The sequence below is a fragment of the Cyprinus carpio genome, chromosome B19, assembly GCF_018340385.1.
Source record: "Cyprinus carpio isolate SPL01 chromosome B19, ASM1834038v1, whole genome shotgun sequence".
Taxonomy (NCBI): domain Eukaryota; kingdom Metazoa; phylum Chordata; class Actinopteri; order Cypriniformes; family Cyprinidae; genus Cyprinus; species Cyprinus carpio.
The window spans coordinates 4,842,307-4,865,207 of NC_056615.1; the positions used below are offsets into that span (position 1 = coordinate 4,842,307).

Sequence of the window (22,901 nt, forward strand, 5' to 3'; positions counted from 1 at the left end):
GATCAGTCTGTGCAAGAACATGAACATTATTTACAAGATTATTACCTGAAATTCATAGCCTCAAGCAAATGGCCTGGAGTAATGTGCAGTTTGCAACCGTGCAAGAACAATGAACAACAAAACACAACTAAAACACAGGGGTATATATACGCAAGTTAACCAGGGCTAACAAGGGACAGGTAAAGATGATTAGTTGTCATGGTGATTAACAAGGGTAGCTATGAAGACAAGGTAGCAAGGCAGACCAAAGCCACCAGAAGGCAACCCTCCAAACTTAAGCCAAAAAAGCAAAAGCAAAAGCTACGGCTAAAGCTAAGACTGCGGCACAGGGAAGGAGACCAGATGCCTTTTTTTTTTTTTTTTAAATATAGGCATCACTAGCTGAATAAACAGCTTTTTAGAGGAATTGGCTTATCATTTAATGAATCGACAGCCTATTGGTTAATCTTCAGCATGTTTTACACTAAAAAATACTTTTGGAATGAACTATTTTTAGAGCCGTAAAAAATATAAAATATTTTTTTAATTTTACATTTCAGTTTTTGAAGAAGTAAGCACAAATTTTAAATAAAATACATATAACATTTAAAATACTGTACTGATGAGCATAGAACAGTTTCATCAAAATTTTATTAAATGTTAAATGAAAAACTCTCAACTTAAAACTGAAGAAATACAAAACTCAGACATCTACAAGATTGTCACTATGTCACTCCACAATTGATTCTAAAACAATTTTTGTTATTCAGATGTAAATTTACTTTATCAATGAATTCTTCATAAACAGTTCTTCAGAGCCCCAAAGATGAATTTGAAAAACTAAAAATTGCATTTCTATCTTATTACTTAGGGTTACTCTTTATGAAAAGATCATGATTTTACATTTGAAATAGGTGGAGAAAGAAACAAATTGTACTGGTTGCTGATAGCTTTGTATCTTGTATTTTCCAAATCAGTTGTATTATTCTGTAATCCACAACATTCTACGGAGTCCTGTGGGCTCCATATAGCTCTGATAATATATGTAGGCAAACATTGCATTGTATTTTAATTCAGAATCCTAGCTATCCACCTTTTTCCTTCACCCCATGATGCTTTGCACAAATTATGGGAGTAACTTCCGTGTACACTGTAAACAATCAGCAAAAGGTTCGCTCTATTTTCAAAAACTTGGTACAATGAAGTAACATTATTTTACTCACCTTCAACCATCGATCATTAAAAGGAAATTTAAAAGTGTAAAAGCATTAACAACTTACAACATACTGTACCATGAATAAAGCAAGATAATACAATGACCTGTGTCAATACTGTATATCAAGAAAAAGCGTCCTTGTGACATGACCTCTCTACACTATAACTGATTACTGCCACCTACAGCCAACTCTGTGCCCTATCTAGTGGAACTTTGTAGTATGAATGATAAGGCAAGTTTAATGCACTTCATAGACAGACTCATTTTGCTCACGTCTCTCAAAACCAGAATCAGGAAATTACATCAACTCTCCACTTCGAGGAAACGAAACTTCAGCGCCATTTAGCTGTAGTGTGTCTCTGTACATGTAGTGAAATGGCTGAAGCCAGGTTTTCTCATGATCAGTTCAGATGTCCAGTGTGTCTGGATTTGCTGAAGGATCCAGTGACTATTCCCTGTGGACACAGTTACTGTATGAGCTGCATTAAACAATGCTGGAATCAAGAGGATCAGAGGAGAGACTACAGCTGCCCTGAATGCAGACAGACCTTCAGACCAAGACCTGCTTTAAAGAAAAGCACCATGCTGGCAGAAGTGGTGGAGAAAATGAAGATAACTGAATGCAAAACTGCTGTTCCTGCCGGACCTGGAGATGTGAAGTGTGACGTCTGTACTGGAAGAAAACACAAAGCCATCAAGTCCTGTCTGGTTTGTCTGAACTCTTTCTGTCAAAATCACCTTGAACAACATGAGAATCTCTTTAAAGGAAAGAGACATGATCTAATGGACGCCACTAGATACCTTCAGAAGATGATCTGCAGTAAACATAAAAAACTGCTGGACATTTTCTGCCGCTCTGACCAGAGTTGTATATGTATGCTCTGCATGGTGGACAAACACAAAAATCATGACACTGTATCAACTGTAGCAGAGAGGACAGAGAAACAGGTAGGCCTACAGACTGAAAGACACTGGTGTGCTTAATTTAAGCAATTTTGTTAAAACTATTAAAATCATTGAACAGCTGTAATTCTGTACTGAACTAGAGAGACATTGAAAAAAAAATCCAATAATCGCAACAAGCTAACAGAAAATAATTCAAAGGCATCTTGAGCTCAAATGGTGCTATTCGTAATACTTAAAGGGCAATGAAACCCTATGTTGCAGCAACGGTGAACACACAAGATATTCTCAAAAGAGCGCCAAATGCATGCGTCACCATAGAAAGCGCGCCATACTGTTTTTTCTTCTTAAACCAAAAGGGGGCATTCTAAAAAAAAACGCTTAATGTGAAAAACGATTAGCGTGGCTTAATGCACGAGTAAGCAAGTTAAGAGGTTAATGAACGGAGAGTTCTTGGTATACAGTAAGTGACAGTATAACTTTTGTGCTAACAAAGATACACAGAGGCAGAATGCACCTGTAAACTCAAATGTCACGTTTATTTTGATCTGCTTCAGAACAGAGCATCAACAGCCGTTCTCCTTCTTAAAGGGAAACATACCTAATAAATATGTATGCATGTGTAGGCTATGCTGGTGGTGTGTGAATTGGGTCTATTACTCAGTAATGTGTGAGATGCTTATATCTACCCCTACAATGGTAAGTTAACCCTGATTTCTGGAATACAAAGACGGGTTACATTCGCGGTGTGGATGAATCTTGTTTGTGCCGTAGACTTGGTGGTATCCACCTTTTTTTACTCACCCTTCAACCATCAAACATTAGAAGGAAATGAAAAAGTGTAAATACATAAATTATTTCTACAGACCATGAATAACCCTAAAATCTTGATTATTATCACAACAATTTTACAGACTTGTGTGTTTATATTATGTTACAGACTACATAGTATTTCAAAATGATTTACGTCATTTTTACAGATATCAAATATTGTATTTTCCTGCATCGGAAACATGTAGTGCTAATAGGGATTAGAAGTGAAATGACTCCGTTTGAAAGCATTCGTGTGAAAACAAACCTTGAAACAGATGTTAAGATTTTTCATTTTTCATATTGTTGCAGCGAAGTGCAAAGGAAAAAAGAGAATAATCAAGATGAAAAAATGCAGCGTCCTGACGTCTGAAAGTAGAATGTGAAGGAAAATTTACAGCTCATTCAGTCAAACTGATGGATAAGAATTATTTGTCGCACAACTTTATAATTTTAAATAATTTTAAATTATTAAGTGTTTTTGAGTGAAAATTCCCCAAACCAAAAAAAGTGCCTCCCATAATTTAAAACGCAGTAGACTTATTAGAAAAAAAGTGGATATGGAAAAGAATTTATGCCGGGTATAGATCCAAGAAAGTGTAGCCTATTTTCACTCACTGTAGTGATCCAGTTTAAAGCATCATGAATAATTAAACATAGCATGTTCTCACTAGATAGAAAACAGCTTGCTGTCACAATGTCTCAACTTCTGTAAAGAGCAGCTCTCCAGTGTGATCATGTTTTTATCATGGACATCTGACCTTGATGGACTGAACAGAAGAAATGAAACAGAAAAGATGTCCATCTCAAAGATCGGCGCACCAGAGGAGTACACCCATTTTGTGACCCAGTTGCCACGGACCAATGGTAACTGGTCATTCATGCACACTGGGCATGCGCATAAAAAGTGTAAACAGCAAGTTGGTTACTAGTCAGGCACAACAATGAGCATGATGGTGAATAAAAGCAAGGATGTCTTTTATGCAGATTGCAACCGTAGCAAAAGTTATGCATTTTAAAATGAAAACGTACTAGTGTAAACTTAGCCTCAGTCGCACCTGCTGATATAGCCAAGCATTCACTGCAAAAAATAAAATAAAATAAAATAAAATAAAGGACTTAACACCATTAGCCAAGCAGTTGTTTAGCATGTGTAATCAAAGGCATTAGCCGGATTAACGTGTAATCAAAAGCATTCTGTGAGATGAATAAACAAAGGCAGGAGTCCTCAAAAACATTTTGTACTTTAAACATCACTCATATTTCTGTGATGTAATGTTATTTGTGTTGTCCTATAGAAACACTTGGGTGATACACAGAGAAAATACCAGCAGCAAATCAAGAAGAGAAAGAAAAAACTTAGTGAGCTGAAAGAGGCTGTGAAGATTCACAAGGTGAGTTTTGAGAAAAAGAAGAACTGCTGGTTTCAGACTCAGTTAAGACTCTTCTTCAGATGGTTACTGAGGGAGATTTTCAGTCCCACTGTGTGAGCAGCAGTAAGAGCTGATTTGTGTCCTACAGCACTCTGCACAGACAGCAGTGGAGGACAGTGAGAGGATCTTTGATAAGCTCATCCGCTTCATTAAGGGAAGACGCTCTGAGGTCACACAGATGATCAGAGATCAAGAAAAGACTGTAGTGAGTCAAGCTGAAGCACTTATGAAGCAACTGGAGAAGGAGATTGACCAAATGAGGTCCATAAATGACGAGCTGGAGCAGCTTTCACAAACACATAATCACATCCATTTCCTCCAGGTTGTACCATGATCTTTAGGCTCTTCTTTACAGCTTTTACTGATTTTATGATTTTTATTGATGCCTGAGTAGTATTTGTTTTTTATTAAAAAAATATTTTTTTTGTCTTTGTGTCTGTGTAGAGTTACCTGTCTCTCCCTGTTCCTCCTGGGTCTCCGGATGTTCCCAAAATCACTGAGAGGTCTTTTGATAAAGTAGGAAAATCAGTGTCTCGGCTGAGACAGGAATTGGAGGATTTCTGCACAGAGGATATTGAAAAGCTATCTGGTCGAGGTAGAGTACCGGTATAGAGTCCAAAAATATATATTTAAAAATGTATATACATTTATTTTACATTGAAAATGTCTGTTGATTTCCACAGTGAGAACCATCCAGATAATTTCTCCCCCAGGACATGTGATCAAAAAAAAGCTGTTTTTAGCCACAATTAAACAACAAATCCTTGAGGAAGAATAGTCTTTTCCGATCCAGAGGGAAAATATTTTTTTACTGAATAAAAAATTTGTATAATGACATGGGTACTACAACGTAAACATGGTTTATGAGGACACTTCTTGTGTTCCCATAAAACAAAAGGCTTAAAAAAACATACAAAATGGTGTTTTATAAAATTCTAAAATTGCCAGTAGTTTTCTGTGAGGGGTAGGTTTAGGTATAGGGTTGGTGGAGGGAGATAGAAAATACAGTTTGTACAGTATAAAAACCATTATGCCTATGGAGAGTCCCCATAAACCGCAAATGCATGTGTGTGTGTGTGTGTGTGTGTGTGTGTGTGTGTGTGTGTGTGTGTGTGTGTGTGTGTGTGTGTGTGTGTGTGTGTGTGTGTGCAAGACTAAGTGTATGCTTCTTAGACGTCTTAGCTTATATAATTTGCATTAAATACTTAGAAATACATCTAGGGGGACATGGTTGGATACCTGAAATGGACATAAATGTTGAATATGCATTATAATTGGATGAGATAGAAGCATCCTGGTTTGATAAGGGTATAAATACTAAGTCAGAGTATTTTTTCGGGTTCGCACTTTGCAGCCATGACTGTATGACTGTCACCTTTTCTTGCAAAAAAAATAAATTTTCAAAAGACTTTTGTCTCATACCTTCATTGAAACAGAAAATTGCCACAACAGTTTGGTGTCAGAAGTGGGATATCTTGAGGGTTTTCTTCCGGACCCGAGAGAGGACATGACTGATTATGGACTTTGTAGTTTCAGCCCTACTCTGCATAAAAGTTCAGGGAGAGGTCCAGAGGGACTCCACTGATATCGTCTAAATGAACTCAGTGGCAACGAATGGAACAAAAGTGGAAGGAAACATCAAGTATATGAAACTTGGGATGTTTGTTCTGGGATGAACTCATTTAAGATGGTGAGGTCTGTGTTTACTCCTAGTCGATTAAGAGTATTTTAAGACCAAAATTGAGATCGACCAGTCTAGTTGATCAAGAGTTATTTTCAAAAAGAAGAGTGAGATCAGTTGACACTATTTCAGGGTTAATTTCTGAAAAGAAAATTGAGATTAAATGTTGTTGATCAAGAGTATTTTCTAGGAAGAAAACTGAGATCGACTAGGCAAGAGTATTTTCTGAAATAAAAAGAAAATTGAGATTAACTGCTAATGATCAAGAGTTATTTTCTGAAAAAGAAAAGTGAGATTAACTAATAGGGATCAGAGATCATTCAGTGTAGTGAGCTGAAACCGCCTCAGAGACGGCTGACATGGGTGGCATAGAGCAATAGGTGCCTGGGACACAGAATACGAAATTGGAGTGGGGAAAACAAATAGAGCAAACAAATCAATAGTAAATATGATAATCCCATCTATTGTCAAATTCATTAAATGCAAAATGTATATGGCCATAAATGTATGACAGGGATAAAAAAAAAATTGGTTAAGCATCATGGGTTCCCTTAGTGTTGAAAAGTTTAAAAATATATATGGGTTATATAATAGTGTATAAGTGCAAGAGATCTGACACTCGTCTGTGAATTTGAGTGGATAGTGATAACAGATTTCTGTCCTACATCTGATATGTGCAGCACAGCAAAGCTACAGTTCAACTTTTCTTTGCAAAAGTGGCCTGGTGGCCCATCAAATTAAAATTAATCTAGTAGTGTTACTTTTTATTATAAATAATAATGCAGGCAACATATGTTTGAGATTGTATTCACATTGTATGTATGCATTTGTTTTGAGATGGATTAAAACATGAAACGGGAAAATGTATGGCCTCTTGTTGTAGCCTTCATACTAGCAATTTGACAACTTGTGGTTAGACTGAAGCTGTATAACAGGATGTTAGAAGAAACAAGCGTCTCATGGAACAGAGATGCAAACCTGCTTTCACTGTCCATTTCTGCAGCAACTCCACTGGCATTACTTGAGCCTTCATATGAAAATTGTGAATAGCTATTACATGGACTGCCTCTGTTTCTTCTTTTGTGCCGATTTACAGATCTTAGGGTTAGTGAATCCTTTTTGTGTTTCTAATTGTATATTGTGTATTAAAGGTGTATGTTTTTATTTTTTCCATGTATCGTGGTAAAAGTTCAAGCTTAAATGAATAGTTCACAAAAAAAAAAAAAATTCTGCCCTCATTTACACACCCTCATGTTGTTTCAAACATGTATGAATTTTATGTTCAACACTTACAATAAACAACATTGCATAGAAAAGATACATTCCACAGAATAAGTCCATTTTAATTTTCATATTCAGGTGACCTGTTTTAACATGCAGTTACATCATTCATATATTTACCAGCTTGACACTGGACATTGATGCATCTGTCTGAAGTGCAGGGTGGAGGAACTGTACTGTCAGTTTGTGAGTGAAGGTGGGGGCGTTGAGCATTGGTTGTTCTTACACCATGCTGCCCTTTTCATCTCACACCCGTGTGGTTAGATCAGAACAAGTGACTGCATCCAGACTGTAAAAAAAGACTGAAAAAGCAGAAAGTTAACTGAAGAATATGTTCCCAACTTGAAACGGAACAGAAAAAAAAAATCTATTTAAAGAACTGTATATTGTTGAAAAAAAAAAACCCTGTAAAAATAAGGCTTAATGCATTTTATGGACATTTCTGTTAACTCTAAAGCACAACACGATTTAGTACGAAATTCAGTATATATATATATATATATATATATATATATATATATATATATATATATTATATTAATACATCTATATTATTTCTTTGTGTGTGTGTGTATGTATGTGTGTGTGTGTGTGTGTGTGTGTGTGTGTGTGTGTGTGTGTGTGTGTGTGTTGTAAAAAATTCAGCCACCACTAGGGGCCACTGGTGAGCTTCGTTGTTGCGGATTAACACCTGTTCTGCCCAAGAGGGTCTGGCTGCAAACTTGCCCTGTGTCTCAATGTACCTACTTATACTACACTCTTAAAGTATGTACTCTTTTGGTGAAGAAAAAGTACACACTTTTTAGTGTGTAGTAGAAGAGTAGGCAAGCTTTGGGACATACTATAACGTCATACAATTGTGTCTTTAAAGGACCGCTCTGTCTAATAATTACATGCACCCCGTCATTGTAAACTGGCCTGTCAATCATCTTGTCACAGTTAACATCCTCCACATTTCATTTCATTTAACTTCCTACCGTACTGGAGAGAAAAGAAGTAGCTCGTTGATCTGCCAGTCGCAGGTCTTTCATGTGGAGAACTCTGATGATGATGCATTTAAAAGTTAATGACCAAATGGATGTTTATAAAAGTTCACATTGCTGTTGCAGATGACATTTAACACAGATATTTTTTACCAGGTTAAATGTTGATTAATAGTAACTCAAACCCCTTTTTGTAAACCTCTCTACCAGGGTCGACATTTCCGTATTGCAGAGTATGGCAGTCGCCCAGTCAGGTGTTCCGTGGAAAATCCAAACTCTATTATATTTCGTTATTATTGTTTTAAATCACTGCTATTGGTCTTTATTATGTCTGCTTGAGGGTTTTTACAAATATTTAACCAATGAAAAACATTCAAAAGAGCTTGTCAAAGTGTCAGGGAAACCTTGTAACTTCATCCCGCCTCCATTCAGAACGAAGCGCCGCAAAGTGCACAGCTTGGAGACAGATCTTGGCTTGTTCGCAATGCAAGGGTAAATAATAAATAACTGATGTTTGAATGAGTACATCGTTTTCTTCACTAAAACACTATGTCTGTAAAGACTAATGTTTTGTGGGTGTGTTTGTTTGAAGAGCAGAGAATAGCATTTGCAGTCTAGTTGCAACCAATATAGGCTATTTTGTAGGCTACGTTTTAAATATCTTGTGCATATAGCACTTCATCGTCTATATCATGAGATTTTGGCCAAGTGTATTAAACAAGAAAAACTAAGCACCCATATAGCTACAATAAATGTTATAACCTGTAAATTGATGAAAGCAAGCATATAATACGATGCATTTGCTGCCTCAGATGCGGCCATTGTATTGACAGACAAAACACAGATCTCCGTCATTCGCTGGTCAAAAACTTTGTTAACTCCATTTGAGCTTGATTTTCACAAGGCCGCTGTTGGCCAAATGGGTGCCCTAAGCAGAGTAGTATTGTTGTGCCCCCTACCTCAAAAAAATTAAATAAAACAACCCTACCATAAGGGGTCAAAATAGAACTTATTATTAAAATAAATTGTATTATTTATAAATTACAATTGTTGCTCTAGAGAGTTAACTATGGCTATGATTTTTTTTATGATTTCAATCAGTTGTCTGATTGATTTTATAGTCTCAAGCTGTCACAATTTGGTGCACGAGGGAACGAAGCAAGAACGAAGATGAAATACAAAGTCTTCAGTAATCCACATTGAGGTCTGAACACACGTACACATCAACGTAAACTCAATACTGGACAACCAAAGACTGAACAGAGTACAACTTATAAGGGGAACGTTAATGAGGATAATGAGGGAACTTAGGAAACACACCTGGGAACTAATTAATAATCAAGGAAAGACAGAAACTGGGTCACAAAAAAAACAAAAAACAAAAAAACACAAAGACAAGTCCATAGTTCTGACATTTCGTCCCCCTCCCGGAAGGTGCGTCCTCGCACCATAGGCAACAACAGGAGGAGGCATAGGTTGGAGCTTGGGAGGAGGTTCTGGTGGAGGACGGACCCCCGGGAGTGGGCTGGCAGACAGAGACCATGGAGGGAGGAGCAGGAGGAGCCCAGCAGGACCCAGGCCACAGCCATAATGACGGCCCAAGGTGGAGCCGACGGTGGGAGGAGCCATGGAGGAATGGCCGACAACTCCAGGGGGCTGACCAATGGCGGCGGAGGAGGTGGGGGAGGAGCCTGAGGCAGAGACAGAGAGCCAAAGAGCCAGGGTGATGGGGAGGATCCAGAGGTCCTAGGTGAAACCGATGGCGCTGGCAACAGATGCGGAGATGTGGATCCGGGAGTCCGTGATGGAGCCAGAGCAATAGAGAACTGAGGTGGAGCCGAGGGGATGAAGGAGCCTGACGGAACCAGAGGGATGGAGGGACGAGCCGAAGCCAGAGGAGTGTAGTCCCGAGGCGCAGGATGGTCGACGCCAGACCAAGGTGGAGCTGGAGGAATGAGGGAGCCAGGCGGAGCTTGTGGACTGCCAGGCTACAACGGAGAAGAGGGAGCTAGGAGCCATGGTGGAGCTGACGGGTCAATGGGCCGAGGTGGAGTCCAGGCCTTGGAGGCTGGAGGCGGAGGTGAGGGAGACTCTGACCACGGCGATGCTGGAGGATGGCAGTCCCACAGAGCTCGCACCACAATGATGGTGGGCTGAGGGCGATCAGAGGGGCTGCCAGACGACAGCGGTGGAGGAGGCAGGAGCGAGTGGGAGGGCGGGTTATTTTCTAGAAGCAGGCACTGGAGGAATGGAAGCCCCCTCAGGGCTGGACGAGGGAACCAAGGACGAAGGAGGGCTGGACAGGACCAGCGGAGACAATGGAGAGAGGAGAGGGGGCAGTTCAACTTCCAGTTCTTCCAGAGCGTGTCGTCTGGGTAGCTGGTGATGTGAGCTAGGAACAGGAACTGTCAGGTATGGTCCTCGAGAGATTGTCCTTCCTGCTCCAGCAGGAGGAGGAGGAATTCGGGGCGAAAGTGGGGATCCATAGGGGCAACACAACAGAAAGAAAAAGAGGGAATAAAAATGGAAACAAAACGGAGGGTAGACAAACGGAGGTAACTGTTTCAGGTCCGGTATCCTGTCACAATTTGGTGCACAAGGGAACGAAGATGAAATACAAAGTCTTTAATAATCCACAGAGCGGGTAATCCACAGAGAGGTCTGAACACACATACACATCAATGTAAACTCAATACCAGACAACCAAAGGCTGAACAGAGTACAGCTTATAAGGGGAATGTTAATGAGGATAATTAGGGAACTAAGGAGACACACCTGGGAACTAATCAACAATCAAGGAAAGACAGAAACTGGGTCACAGGGGGAAAAAAACACACAGACAAGTCCATAGTTCTGACACAAGCATTCAGAAATCATACAAAATAAAATTAAGCAGTTTTACTATGATAAAACCATGGTTAATTTTGGTAAGGGTTGCGATTGTCCACATGTTTTTGTTGAAAAAATTAAAGAGGCTGCAGCATTTCTATTGCAAAAAAGGGTTTTAAAAATGAAATGGATATTTGAATTAAATGTTTGGCAAATATTAAACAAGGATTTGATCGTCATGTAAGTGTAACAACACGAATTATCAGGCCATAATGTAAATTGTTTATTTTGTATTACATTTGTCACGACACGCACACAAACGGTAGATCCAAAAGCAGTGTTTTATTGGGATAAACCAAATATCATAATCCAGCCAGGCAAAGGTCAAAATCTAGATAAGCAGTCCAAAACAAGAAACACGAACCTCCACAAGGGAACAAGAACAAGCAGGATGACATTAAACAAGGACTCCGTAACACTGACAGAACAACCAGGGTATTTATAGACAGGTGCAAACAATGTAAGTGGGGACAGTTGAATACAATGAACAGTGATGAATACAGACAAGGCTTGTGGGAAATGTAGTTCCTTAGTTGGGGTGACGATATGGGGAAGTGAGACCTCTAGTGGACACCCAGGGAACACAAACCAGACACTGTGAAAACATTATGTATTTTAACAGTGTTATTCAATTAAACTATAAGATTATTATTAATTAACAAATTACCTCGTTGTTTTATATAATACATTTTAAGTCATGAAATCTAGAATATTAAGTCAGATGTGTCTTTGGTGGGGGTGGAATTATTACCAACATTGAAACATGTTACTAACATCAACAGTCAAAAAAGTTTCACAGGATTATGAACGTAGCTACCTGAAAGTGATGCACTGGCTTCATCTCTGGCTTTTTCTTTTCTCTGCGTCAATGTTTTTACCCTGATATAGCCTAGTTGTCAATTATGATGATCACTTGTATTCAGCCGCAAACAGGGGCGGACTGGCCATCTGTGTGATCTGGAGAATCACAGAACGGCCAGTACTCCAGGACGGCCGGTGGGCCGGCCCACCACCTGCCACGCACAAAGTCATCACCTGTTTTTTTCCCCCACTAATCTGTTTCACACTCCAGTACTGTAGGTGGCAGCAATGCACCTTTAAGTTGGATGCCAGCTGCACTGGGCGTGGCTGCCAGGTAAGGAGAAGAAGAAGTGGAAGAGTAGGAAGAAAACAACAGCAAAGACTAGATAGAAGAAGCATAGAAATAAACAAAAAACAAAAAAAGGGTGGGGCTGAGAAGGCGAGAGAAAAAAAATTGCAGAATTTAGATACTGAAGCCGCTAAATGTCGCAAACTAACTGAAATATTTAGCAGCACAGCCAGCAGCAGCAGCAGCACCTCGCAGTTAAATATTAGCAGCAGTGAAGAAGTGAGCCAGACAGCTATGCAGCAACATGCCACCAGTGATGATGATGAGGGACAGAAAGATGAGCTGGTTCCACAGGCAGATCCAGGGCAAGTAAGTATGGAACATGAGAGGAGAAAGAGAGTTACTTGCTAGGGATGATGTTAGGAAGTGATATTCAGGTTGCTACCTTTTTAATGATTACAGTAGTTAAAACAGCTAAACTTTTTAGCTGTAAAATGCCACATGCAGTAGCTAATATTAAGAAATATGTTGTGCTTTTACTTTTAAAAATGTTGGTAACGTTACAGTTAATGCTTAAAAACTTTGAAGATTTTGAATACAGAAGTTACATTTGTAATGGTGTATTTTCATTTAGATGTGGTATTATTATTTGTGCAGTAAGATTAATTACTGCATAAATTAATTAAGATTATTAAGTAATAAATTCATTTTAAGACAGCATGGAATAGATTGTATAATATGCTGTTATAACAGCATATTATATAATCTATTCCATGCTATCTTGGAATAAAACCTGTTTTTTTTTTTAATCCATTTCATCATTTGTTTATTATTATTTAAAGTCCAGGGCCGTTTTTTTAGTCCCAGTCCGTCCCTGGCCGAAACATGAGATGAAAGCGGTCGCGGGCGCAGATCGTGACTCTTTATTTGTGTCTGTACTGTATGTAACTGAAATCTATTAGATGGTTGCATTATCAGTGAACAAGCCTTTTGCAAACAAGCCTTTTGCATGTCACAGGCATACCTGTTTTGCCACATCTCTCAAACAGAGAACCAGGAAATGATTCCAGTTCAGGGAAAATACAACCTAAGTGCCGTTTAGCTGTGTTGTGTCTCTGTGAGCATGCAGTGAAATGGCTGAAGCAAGTGTTTCAGCAGAGCAGTTCATCTGTTCAGTGTGCCTGGATTTGCTAAAGGATCCAGTAGCCATTCCCTGTGGACACAGTTACTGTAAGAGCTGCATTACAGGCCACTGGAATCAAGAGGATGAGAAGAGAGTCTACAGCTGCCCTCAATGCAGACAGACCTTCAGACCAAAACCTACTTTAGGCAAAAACACCATGCTGGCTGAAGTGGTGGAGAAACTGAAGAAAACTGAACTCCAAACTGTTCCTGCTGGACCTGGAGATGTGGAGTGTGACGTCTGCATTGGAAGAAAACACAAAGCTGTAAAGTCCTGCATGGTGTGTCTGAATTCTTATTGTCAAAACCACCTTGAACAACATGAGAATCTCTTCAAAGGAAAGAAACACAATCTAATGGACGCCACGGGACGACTACAGAAGATGATCTGCCAGAAACATGAAAAACTGCTGGACATTTACTGCCGTACTGACAAGTGTTGCATTTGTGTGCTCTGTGTGGTGGATGAACACAAAAACCACAAAACTGTCTCAAGTGCAGTGGAGAGAGCAGAGAAACAGGTACGGCACTGTATTCTGATTCTGTCTGTTGCGACAATAACAAATCACATTTCACATGACCTTAAAATTGTATCAGTATTGCCATTAACAGCTGTAATAGATTTACAAGACGATGTCAGACAAATAACAATAACACTAGAGAAAAAACTTAACTAGACTTCCAGTTGTGGTTAAGAATGTAATTCATCCAGTTATGTGAGATAAAAACACAAAAGCAGTAGTCATATAACAAAAATAATTTGAACTTTTGTTTTCAGTTTTGTTTTGACTTGCTGTTTTTTTGTCCTACAGAAACACTTGGTTCAGACACAAATAAAATTCCAGCAGCAAATCCAGGAGCGAGAGAAGAAACTTCAGGAGCTGAGAGAGGCTGTTAAGACTCACAAGGTGAGTTTTGAGGAGAACCAGCAGTGCTGGTTTAGTTAAGACTCTTCTTCAGTTGGTTATTGAGGGAGATTTTCAGTCCAACTGAAGCACAGCAGACTGTGTGAGCAGCAGTAAGAGCTGATTGTAATGTGTGTCCTACAGCGCTCTGCACAGACAGCAGTGGAGGACAGTGAGAGGACCTTTACTGAACTCATCCAGTCCATAGAGAAAAGACGATCTGAGGTCACACAGATGATCAGAGATCGAGAAAAGACTGTAGTGAGTCGAGCTGAAGGTCTCTTGAAAAAACTAGAACATGAAATTGATCAACTAAGGAGGAGAAATGCTGAGCTGCAGCAGCTTTCACAGACACATAATCACACCTTTTTCCTCCAGGTAACACCATGACCATCAGTCTTTTAATTACTGAGAGCTTTTACAGATTTTACTGATACTTGAGCAGTATTTACTCTCTATGAAATATTTCTGTCTTAATTTATTCTCTGGTTGTTTGTGTCTGTGTAGAGTTTCCCGACTCTCCCTGTTCCTCCTGGATCTCCAGATGTTCCCAGCATCACTGACAGTTCTCTGGATGTTGTAGGAAAATCAGTCTCTAAAATGAGACAGAAACTGGAGGAGTTCTGCAGAGAAGAAATTGAAAAACTCTCTGGAAGAGGTAAAGTATTGGAGACTCATTAGTATTCTATTTATCTATCTAGTTCCTTTACACTGAAACTGCATGCATGTGTGTTGTTTTCCACAGTGACATGCATCCAGATCATTCCCACCCCAGAATATGAGAGCAGGAAAGACTTCCTACAGTGTAAGTTACTAGAAAAAAAAAAAAATATTAATAGGATTGTTGTCGATAATATATATATATATATATATATATATATATATATATATATATATATATATATATATAAAACATTCTTATAACATTCCAATTATGAATACTGATAAATCAGTATATTTTTTTGTAATTTTTTTTTTTAGATATATAGGGAAACATGAAGATAAGACTTGTTTATTTACGTATAAAATGGATCCCATGCACATTTGGCAAAACCTGTTATCAGAATACACTACATGAGTGTTTTAATATAAAAGTAAAATATATGAAAGTTGTAGTTATCAGCATTCGTATCAACATTCATATCATCCATAACAACATCCATCACATTTTATCTATATGAAAACTAACAGATGCATTTAATGTTTTAATAATTGAAACTACAGATTTTGCAGATCATGTTTTTTTGTCTCTATCAGATTTCTGTCGATTTACTCTGGATCCAAACACTGTGCATAAACACCTCCATCTGTGTGAGGGGAACAGAGCGGTGACTTACAGTAGAACACACCAAGAGTATCCTGATCACCCAGACAGATTTAGTTTTTGGCATCAGGTGTTGTGTATTGAGAGAGTGCGTGAACGCTGCTATTGGGAGGTTGAATGGAGTGGGGATTATTGTGTGTGTATATCAGTGTCTTATCAGAGTATAAGCAGAAAGGGATGGGGTGATAAGAGCCAATTTGGAAGTAATGATCAGTCCTGGAGTTTAATCTGCTCTCCTTCCAGTTACACATTCTGTCAAAATAACAAACAGACTGAACTCTCTGCAGTGTCCAACTCCCGTAAAATAGGAGTGTATGTGGATCACAATATCGGAATTCTGTCTTTCTACAGCATCTCTGACACAATGACCCTCATCCACAGAGTCCAGACAACATTCACTCAGCCGCTCTATCCTGGGTTTAGGTTTATTTTTCCATTTGTGTACAGATTATTTGGATCAGCTGAATATCCAACAGCAAAACTGTGTGACATTAAATAGATGGTCCATGGATTCTGCACATGCTGATTTGCCTAAAATAGTTAATGGGATTTGACAGATGTTGCTGCTTAGTATACACACTTGTTGATGTAACAGATTTGATTAGATCTAAAAAAAAATAATAAATTAAATAAATAAATAAATAAACAGATAAGAGTAACGAGTAAAGAGCTCCAGCGCTTCAGTAGAACTCTACCCTTTACAGAATAATGCATTTACATGTATGTGGGAATGCAGCAATATTTTATGCCTGTACAAATGTTTACATTTCTGTAATATAAGTTCAGTTGTTTTACATGGTTGATGTGATTTGGAATATCTATGGAAGTAACCTATAGTATCTCATTTTGAAGAAAGCAATATTGAGTTCTCTGTAGTTGTTCAGTCGTTATACAAGTGGGATGATTGTAGTATTTGTCCTCCTCCATTAATTGGAAGACTGAGTAAAAAGTGACAATGATGAGTGCTACATTTTACCCATAGTTGAACAGTTTTCAACTCTCAGCTACAAAAAAATAAAAATAAAAATAAAAACAAGCAACGAACTTGTGAAATATTATGGTAGTGCATCAAAATGTAGTGTCATCATTTTGCCAATGATATTACATGTAATGCTATTTTTGTCTTCATTTCTAAATATTTTTATTTATCAGTATATATAACCATACAAGGTCAATGCACATGTTGCAGTATATTTAAAAAATATCAGCACTAGTTTCCCTTATATGAAAATGTATTATATAATATATAGCATTATGTTTTGAAGTATTTTTCCAAATATATTTGTCTCATAAGGGGAGAATATATGTTCAAGGGACAGTTCACCCAAATACTGTATGAATATTCTGCCATTATTTACTCACCCTCAAGTTGTTCCAAACCTGAATTAATTTCTTACTTCTACTGAACACAAAAGAAGATATCCTGAAAAATGTTTCCAACTAAACACTTCCATAGTAATTTTTTTCCCCATACTACACATACATACATACTCTTTTTCTATACTACTTGATGGAATGAGCTGAGACCATCACAATGTTTAAGAAACATCTAAAGTTACACCTTGGCTTTACCACTACACTTTTCTTTCTGCATTCCACTGTTCTAGCTTAGATACCGATGTACCTTATATTCTATACTGTGCACAGATATTGTTCTTATGATTAATTTCTTGTGATAAACATTTGTTTATCATTTGTGTAAACAGTTGCTTTGGATAAAAGCATTTGTTAAATGAATAAATAAATAAATATCTATAAAATAGAGGACAAGAATATTGATGAGAATAAATGTACTCGGTTACTAATGCAACCTTGGTATCCTGAGATACGGAACGAGTACTGCGTCTGCTAAGACGCTTTGTGGAAAACTCCTTTTTATCTGATGACTGAAGCCTTTTTCAATAACACATGTACTGTATGTGTAACTGCATGGCCACTGGTTTGTGCAGTGAATAAGAAAACTAACCAATGGCTTGGCAGCTGAGCTTAACGAGCCTATGGCAACAAAGCCCACCAGAGTCCACCAAAATGGGCGGGGCCATCTGGCTATATAAGCGGGCATTCCGTCGTAAGATCCTCAGGTTACTTCGACTGAAGCAATGACTGAGCCATGCAGCTACATAGCACAGCAAAGTACGTAGTACTCATTCCGTATCTCAGGGAACCGAGGTTACGTTAGTTACCGAGAATGTGCCCTATCGATACTTCACTCATACTGCGTCTGCTTAGACACTTTGGGGAACCAGTACAATCCTGCTGTGCTATGATAGAGGAACGACTAATACTTGAACTTGCATTAAGCACCCAAGGGGGCCCAGAGGGACCACGTATTTTGCAGGGAAGCCCCGCAGGAGGCAATAGGGCCAAACTTACAGAGGTCGGCCCAGCCTTAAATAATCATCCCAAGATAATTTAGTACAGCCTCGGAACTCAGTGAGGGCCAAGAGCGTATAGGAAGAAAGCAAATGCCTGAACACGGGTTTGTCATATGACAAGCGTGAGCCCATTCATGCAGATAGGACCAAGGCCTGTAAGGCCGGGATGACCAGATTATAGAACCTGGTAAATGTGGATGGCGAGGCCCAGCCGGCCACTGCACAAATCTCTGCAATGGACACACCTGTAGACCAAGCCCAGGAAGGGGCGACACCTCTAGTTGTGTGGGCTCTTACTCCCATGGGTCATTGTAGGCCCAAAGAAGAGTATGCTAGCGCAATAGCGTCAACTTTCCATTTGGAAATCTCTGCTTCGTGACCAGAAACCCTTTGGTGCGGCTGCCAAAGCATCTAAAGAGCTGATCTGACTGAGCCTCCTAGACCCCTTCAAAAAACGAACAACTAGGTTGCTCCTGCCCACTGATTGGCCAGCTATATGAGCGTGAGAGGCTGTTGTGGCTGCTACATAGACCTTTAGTGTGGAAGGGGAAAGACACTTATCCAACAGCTCTTGCAGGAAGGACAATATCAGAGATATGTTGCATTAAATAGGAATAGGTCGCAGGAGAGGTGTTGATCCTCATGTGAAAAACACTCAAGCCCGATCGCTCAAATCCGTGAATTTGCTGTTTCTTTCTCCGATGTAACTGGAAGGGGGGAAACGTAAGAGCAGGGACAGCCTCACTCTTTCATAGTGAAAGCAGCCTCCGCGACGCACACACAAATGCGAGCTGTCAGTGACAGAATTCCATTCCGATCACTCAGAAGGATTTTTCCACTCAATGTAACAAGGGGCGCTGATTCTCACGTGTAACACACACACTGGAAGATCAAGTGAGGCAAGCGGGATGTGTGTCGGCGTAAAATCACTCAAGCCTGATTGCTCAAACCACGAATTTGCCATTTCTTCCTCCAGATGAGTGCTTCTTTTTAAATGCCTTTTTTTTTGTTTTTGATTACTGCTCTGCGCTTTGCTTCTTATTTCTGTACTTTTCTCAGATTTTTCTAAGATTTTTTACTTCAGCAGATCAGCACAGTGCTCAAACAACAGATTTTTGGCACAAACACTAAAACTAAAAACTCTTTGGGACTGGAATTATACTACAAAAAGAAGACTTTGCCTCCCACTGCCAGCAGCTTACATTCCGGAGACGGGAAAACAACTGCCTACATTCAAACAGAAGAGAGAGAAAATGCCTCCTGTTGAATATACTTGTTGCATGAACTGCTGCAAACTTCTACAAAGGATTGTGGTTCTTGAAACAAAGTTACTTGCTGGACTTCCAAAACAGACGGAACACTTAGCAGACCGTCGTCATGGACCCTCTCAGCATACAGCCGGTGAGTCCCATGAATCTTCTGAATCTCAACAGTTTATACCAAGCGTAGAGGAACAAGCCGAAACTGATCGCCACACTAATCGATGGCACAAACAGGGAGCGAGACCCAAAGGAACACGAGACATCAGATTGTCACGAGTTTCTCGTATTGCTGCCGTAGCATCCTCTACCCCAGATTCGACTATGATAAGGCTTGTGAATACTGGTATTCTACCACCCCCTATACATCTTGAGGACAGATTTGAAGCATTAATGAATGCGGGTGAGGAATCCCCAAATGTGATTAAACATGGATCGGATCAGCCAGCAGCTAACACCGCTACCAACAGGCGCTCAAGGTCGAGCAGACAGCGGCATTCAGCTCATAGCGCAGCCGAGCCCAGGACTCTGATAGTGGGTGACTCTATTATCAGAAACATCAGTAGCAGGACTACAACAACAACATGCTGCCTTCCTCAAGCAACGGTTTCTGATGTGAACAAGGAACTTCAGAACATTCTGATGAAGCACAAGACTGCAAATCGAATCATCATCCATGTGGGGTAAGAATGATATTCGGTAAGAGCAGTCAGAACTCCTTAAGAAGGACTTCAGTGAACTCTTTGAAACACTTCAAAGACTCAAAGTTCAGTCGTTCATCAGTGGACCACTCCCAGCAAGGGGAACAAATATGTTTTCACGGTTGCTTGGGCTGAACACATGGCTACAATGTGTTCAGCCCAAGCAATATAAAAGGAGTGAATTTCAGAGTATGTCAATTCATTCAGCACACACACACCAGGTCCGAGTCATCATGTGGTTGACATATCCCACAAGGACACTGATAACACCATCCAGCCACAACAAGCACTGCTGATGGACACTATCCCGGCTGAGCCCTGCCCACAGAGCTCCTCACAGACAGACTGTGATGTATTAAAACAGCTACAAGTCTCAGCACCCAAGGACGGCTTTCTGGAAAACAGCCAGGGAAGCCAGGACAACATATCAGGGTTTAATTTAGTAATAGAGAGATTGAATTTCTCACCGGACACATTATCCCTCTCTCCAGCATCTCCACTTCTGTGCTTCTCACAGAAAATGGAGGAACTGGTGTATGGTGGGACTCAACTCTCTCACTCATTCGCTGCAAGCCCGCAAATATCACCAAAAAAACGGCGGGCCCCCAACCACCAAAGACTGTGGGCCCTGCTCCTGTGAGAGCTCTCCAACCGCTGCCACAACGCCAGGGCCCATACCCTCCATCTGTTGTAGGTGAACCAAAAACAACTGATAGCAGCTCTCAGTGATATGTGTCGGGTCCCCGCTTTAATAGCAGCAACATTCACAAATGTTTACAGAACAAGCGGGAACCCAGTGTGCCTGTAGCTTTCTCTATTTCAGTTTTATCACGTGATAGAAAGTCTAAGGCCTTTTCAAGCTCAGGGGCAAACTCATCTAATCTGCGGCCTATAATGCATCAAACTAAGATTGATGTAAAGACACAAAGCACTGCCATCAAGTTAGCATTTTTAAACATTCGCTCACTAAAAAATAAATCATTTCTAATCAATGACTTTATAACCACAAACAATATGGATTTTATGTTTCTAAATGAAACATGGCTAGAAGACAGCTGCAGTGCAACAGTCCTCAATGAAGCAGCCCCTCCTAACTTTACTTTCATGAGTGTGTGCAGGACTGTTAGGAGAGGTGGAGGTGTAGCTGCTCTATTTAAAGATGTCTATCAATGCAAGCAAATGTCATTTGGTCAGTAGTTGTCTGTTGAATATATAGGGATTGTGCTGAAAGGTGATCCACGCATTCTGTTTATCATTATTTACAAGCCTCCAAAATACTCTCCAGCCTTTGTTGAAGAGGTCACAGAAATGCTATCAATGATTTCCTCAGAGTTTGACTGTTTTGCTATTGCAGGGGATTTTAATATTCACACAGATAATGCAGAAAACAAAACTACAAAAGAAATGATGACGTATCTAAACACTTTTGACCTGATTCAGCATGTGCATGGACCCACACACAAAGGTGGACACACTCTAGATTTAATCATCAGTAGGGGTCTAAACATTTCATCCATTTGTTATTAAGGACGTAGCACTGTCTGATCACTTCTGTATTTTCTTTGATATATTGATCTCTGCTACCACTGAATCTAGATCTGTCTCTGTCAGAAGGAGATGCATTAACGAGAACACTAGTGTGCGGTTTATGGAGGCTATATATTTAACACCAAGCATTTCTGCAGACTCTGTTGATATTCTCCTTGATTCCTTTAACTCAAAAGTTAAGAATGTTATTGATGATATTGCTCCAGAAATAGTCAGTAAGAAAACAAACAGACAGAAATCAGTTTGGAGAAGATCAACAGCAGTTCAAACTATGAAAAGACAATGCAGAAAAGCCGAGCGGATGTGGCGGAAGACGAAACTTGAAATTCACTATAGCATCTATAAAGACAGCCTCCATGCTTTTAATGCGAAACTAGCCACAGCTAGACAGAATTTCTTCTCAAACCTTATAAACAGTAACTTAAACAACACTCGTACTCTTTTTGCTACTGTTGAGAGACTGACAAGCCCCAGTGAAGTCAGATTCCCAGTGAAATGCTCTCAGTTAGCAAATGCAATGAGTTTGCTTAATTCTTTTCTGAGAAGATCATTAATATCAGGAAGGCGATTAGCACATCCTCAAGCAATGCAGAGGTCAGACAGATCTGGACGCAATATCAAAAAGATACTATGTCTATTTCCAAAATTTTGGAAGAAATAGTGCAGCACCTAAAATCGTCAACCTGCTATCTTGACACACTTCCCACATCTTTTTTCAAAAGTGTGCTTAACTGTTTAGAAGCAGATCTCTTAGAAGTGGTGAACGCCTCACTTCTTTCTGGGACATTTCCAAACTCCCTGAAAACTGCAGTTGTAAAGCCCCTCCTGAAAAAAAGCAATCTTGATAACACCATTTTGAGAAATTATAGACCAATATCTAATCTTCCTTTTATAGGCAAAATTATAGAAAAGGTAGTTTTTTTAATCAGCTGAACAAATACTTAAACTCAAATGGATACCTGGACAATTTTCAATCTGGTTTCCGACTGAATCACAGCACAGAGACAGCGCTCATTAAAATAATAAATGATATTCGCCTAAATTCTGACTCTGGCAAAATATCAGTGCTGGTATTGCTAGATCTCAGTGCTGCGTTTGACACGGTCGATCATAACATACTACTAGAGACACTGGAAAACTGAGTCGGGCTTTCTGGGATGGTACTCAAATGGTTCAGGTCATACTTAGAAGGGAGAGGTTATTATGTGAGTCTTGGAGAGCATAAGTCTAAGTGGACGTCCATGACATGTGGAGTCCCACAAGGCTCAATTCTTGCACCGCTCTTGTTTAGCCTATATATGCTCCCACTAAGTCAGATAATGAGAAAGAACCAAATTGCCTA

The 22,901-nt window shown here is 39.5% G+C and overlaps 2 protein-coding genes across 3 annotated transcripts; both read left to right on the plus strand.

The window, feature by feature from the left end:
- Window positions 1-1,519: 1,519 nt before the first annotated feature.
- On the plus strand, window positions 1,520-6,889 carry LOC109061665 (E3 ubiquitin/ISG15 ligase TRIM25-like). 2 transcript variants are annotated; one of them, XM_019078765.2, is made up of 5 exons: window positions 1,520-2,143; window positions 4,207-4,302; window positions 4,430-4,663; window positions 4,786-4,936; window positions 5,778-6,889. In XM_019078765.2, exons 1-5 carry the CDS (start codon window positions 1,571-1,573, stop codon window positions 5,924-5,926), a joined length of 1,203 nt encoding a protein of 400 aa, XP_018934310.1. In that variant the 5' UTR covers window positions 1,520-1,570; the 3' UTR covers window positions 5,927-6,889. The 2 variants fall into 2 exon arrangements, with proteins under 2 accessions (XP_018934310.1, XP_018934311.1); XM_019078766.2 differs by lacking the exon at window positions 5,778-6,889 and adding an exon at window positions 5,025-5,257.
- A 6,491-nt stretch (window positions 6,890-13,380) lies between these two features.
- Window positions 13,381-16,895, plus strand: LOC109061647 (tripartite motif-containing protein 16-like). The gene is made up of 6 exons (XM_042744998.1): window positions 13,381-13,968; window positions 14,260-14,355; window positions 14,497-14,730; window positions 14,860-15,010; window positions 15,098-15,157; window positions 15,610-16,895. The coding sequence occupies exons 1-6, from the start codon at window positions 13,399-13,401 to the stop codon at window positions 16,173-16,175; spliced, it is 1,677 nt and encodes a 558-aa protein (XP_042600932.1). The 5' UTR covers window positions 13,381-13,398; the 3' UTR covers window positions 16,176-16,895.
- Window positions 16,896-22,901: the final 6,006 nt, after the last annotated feature.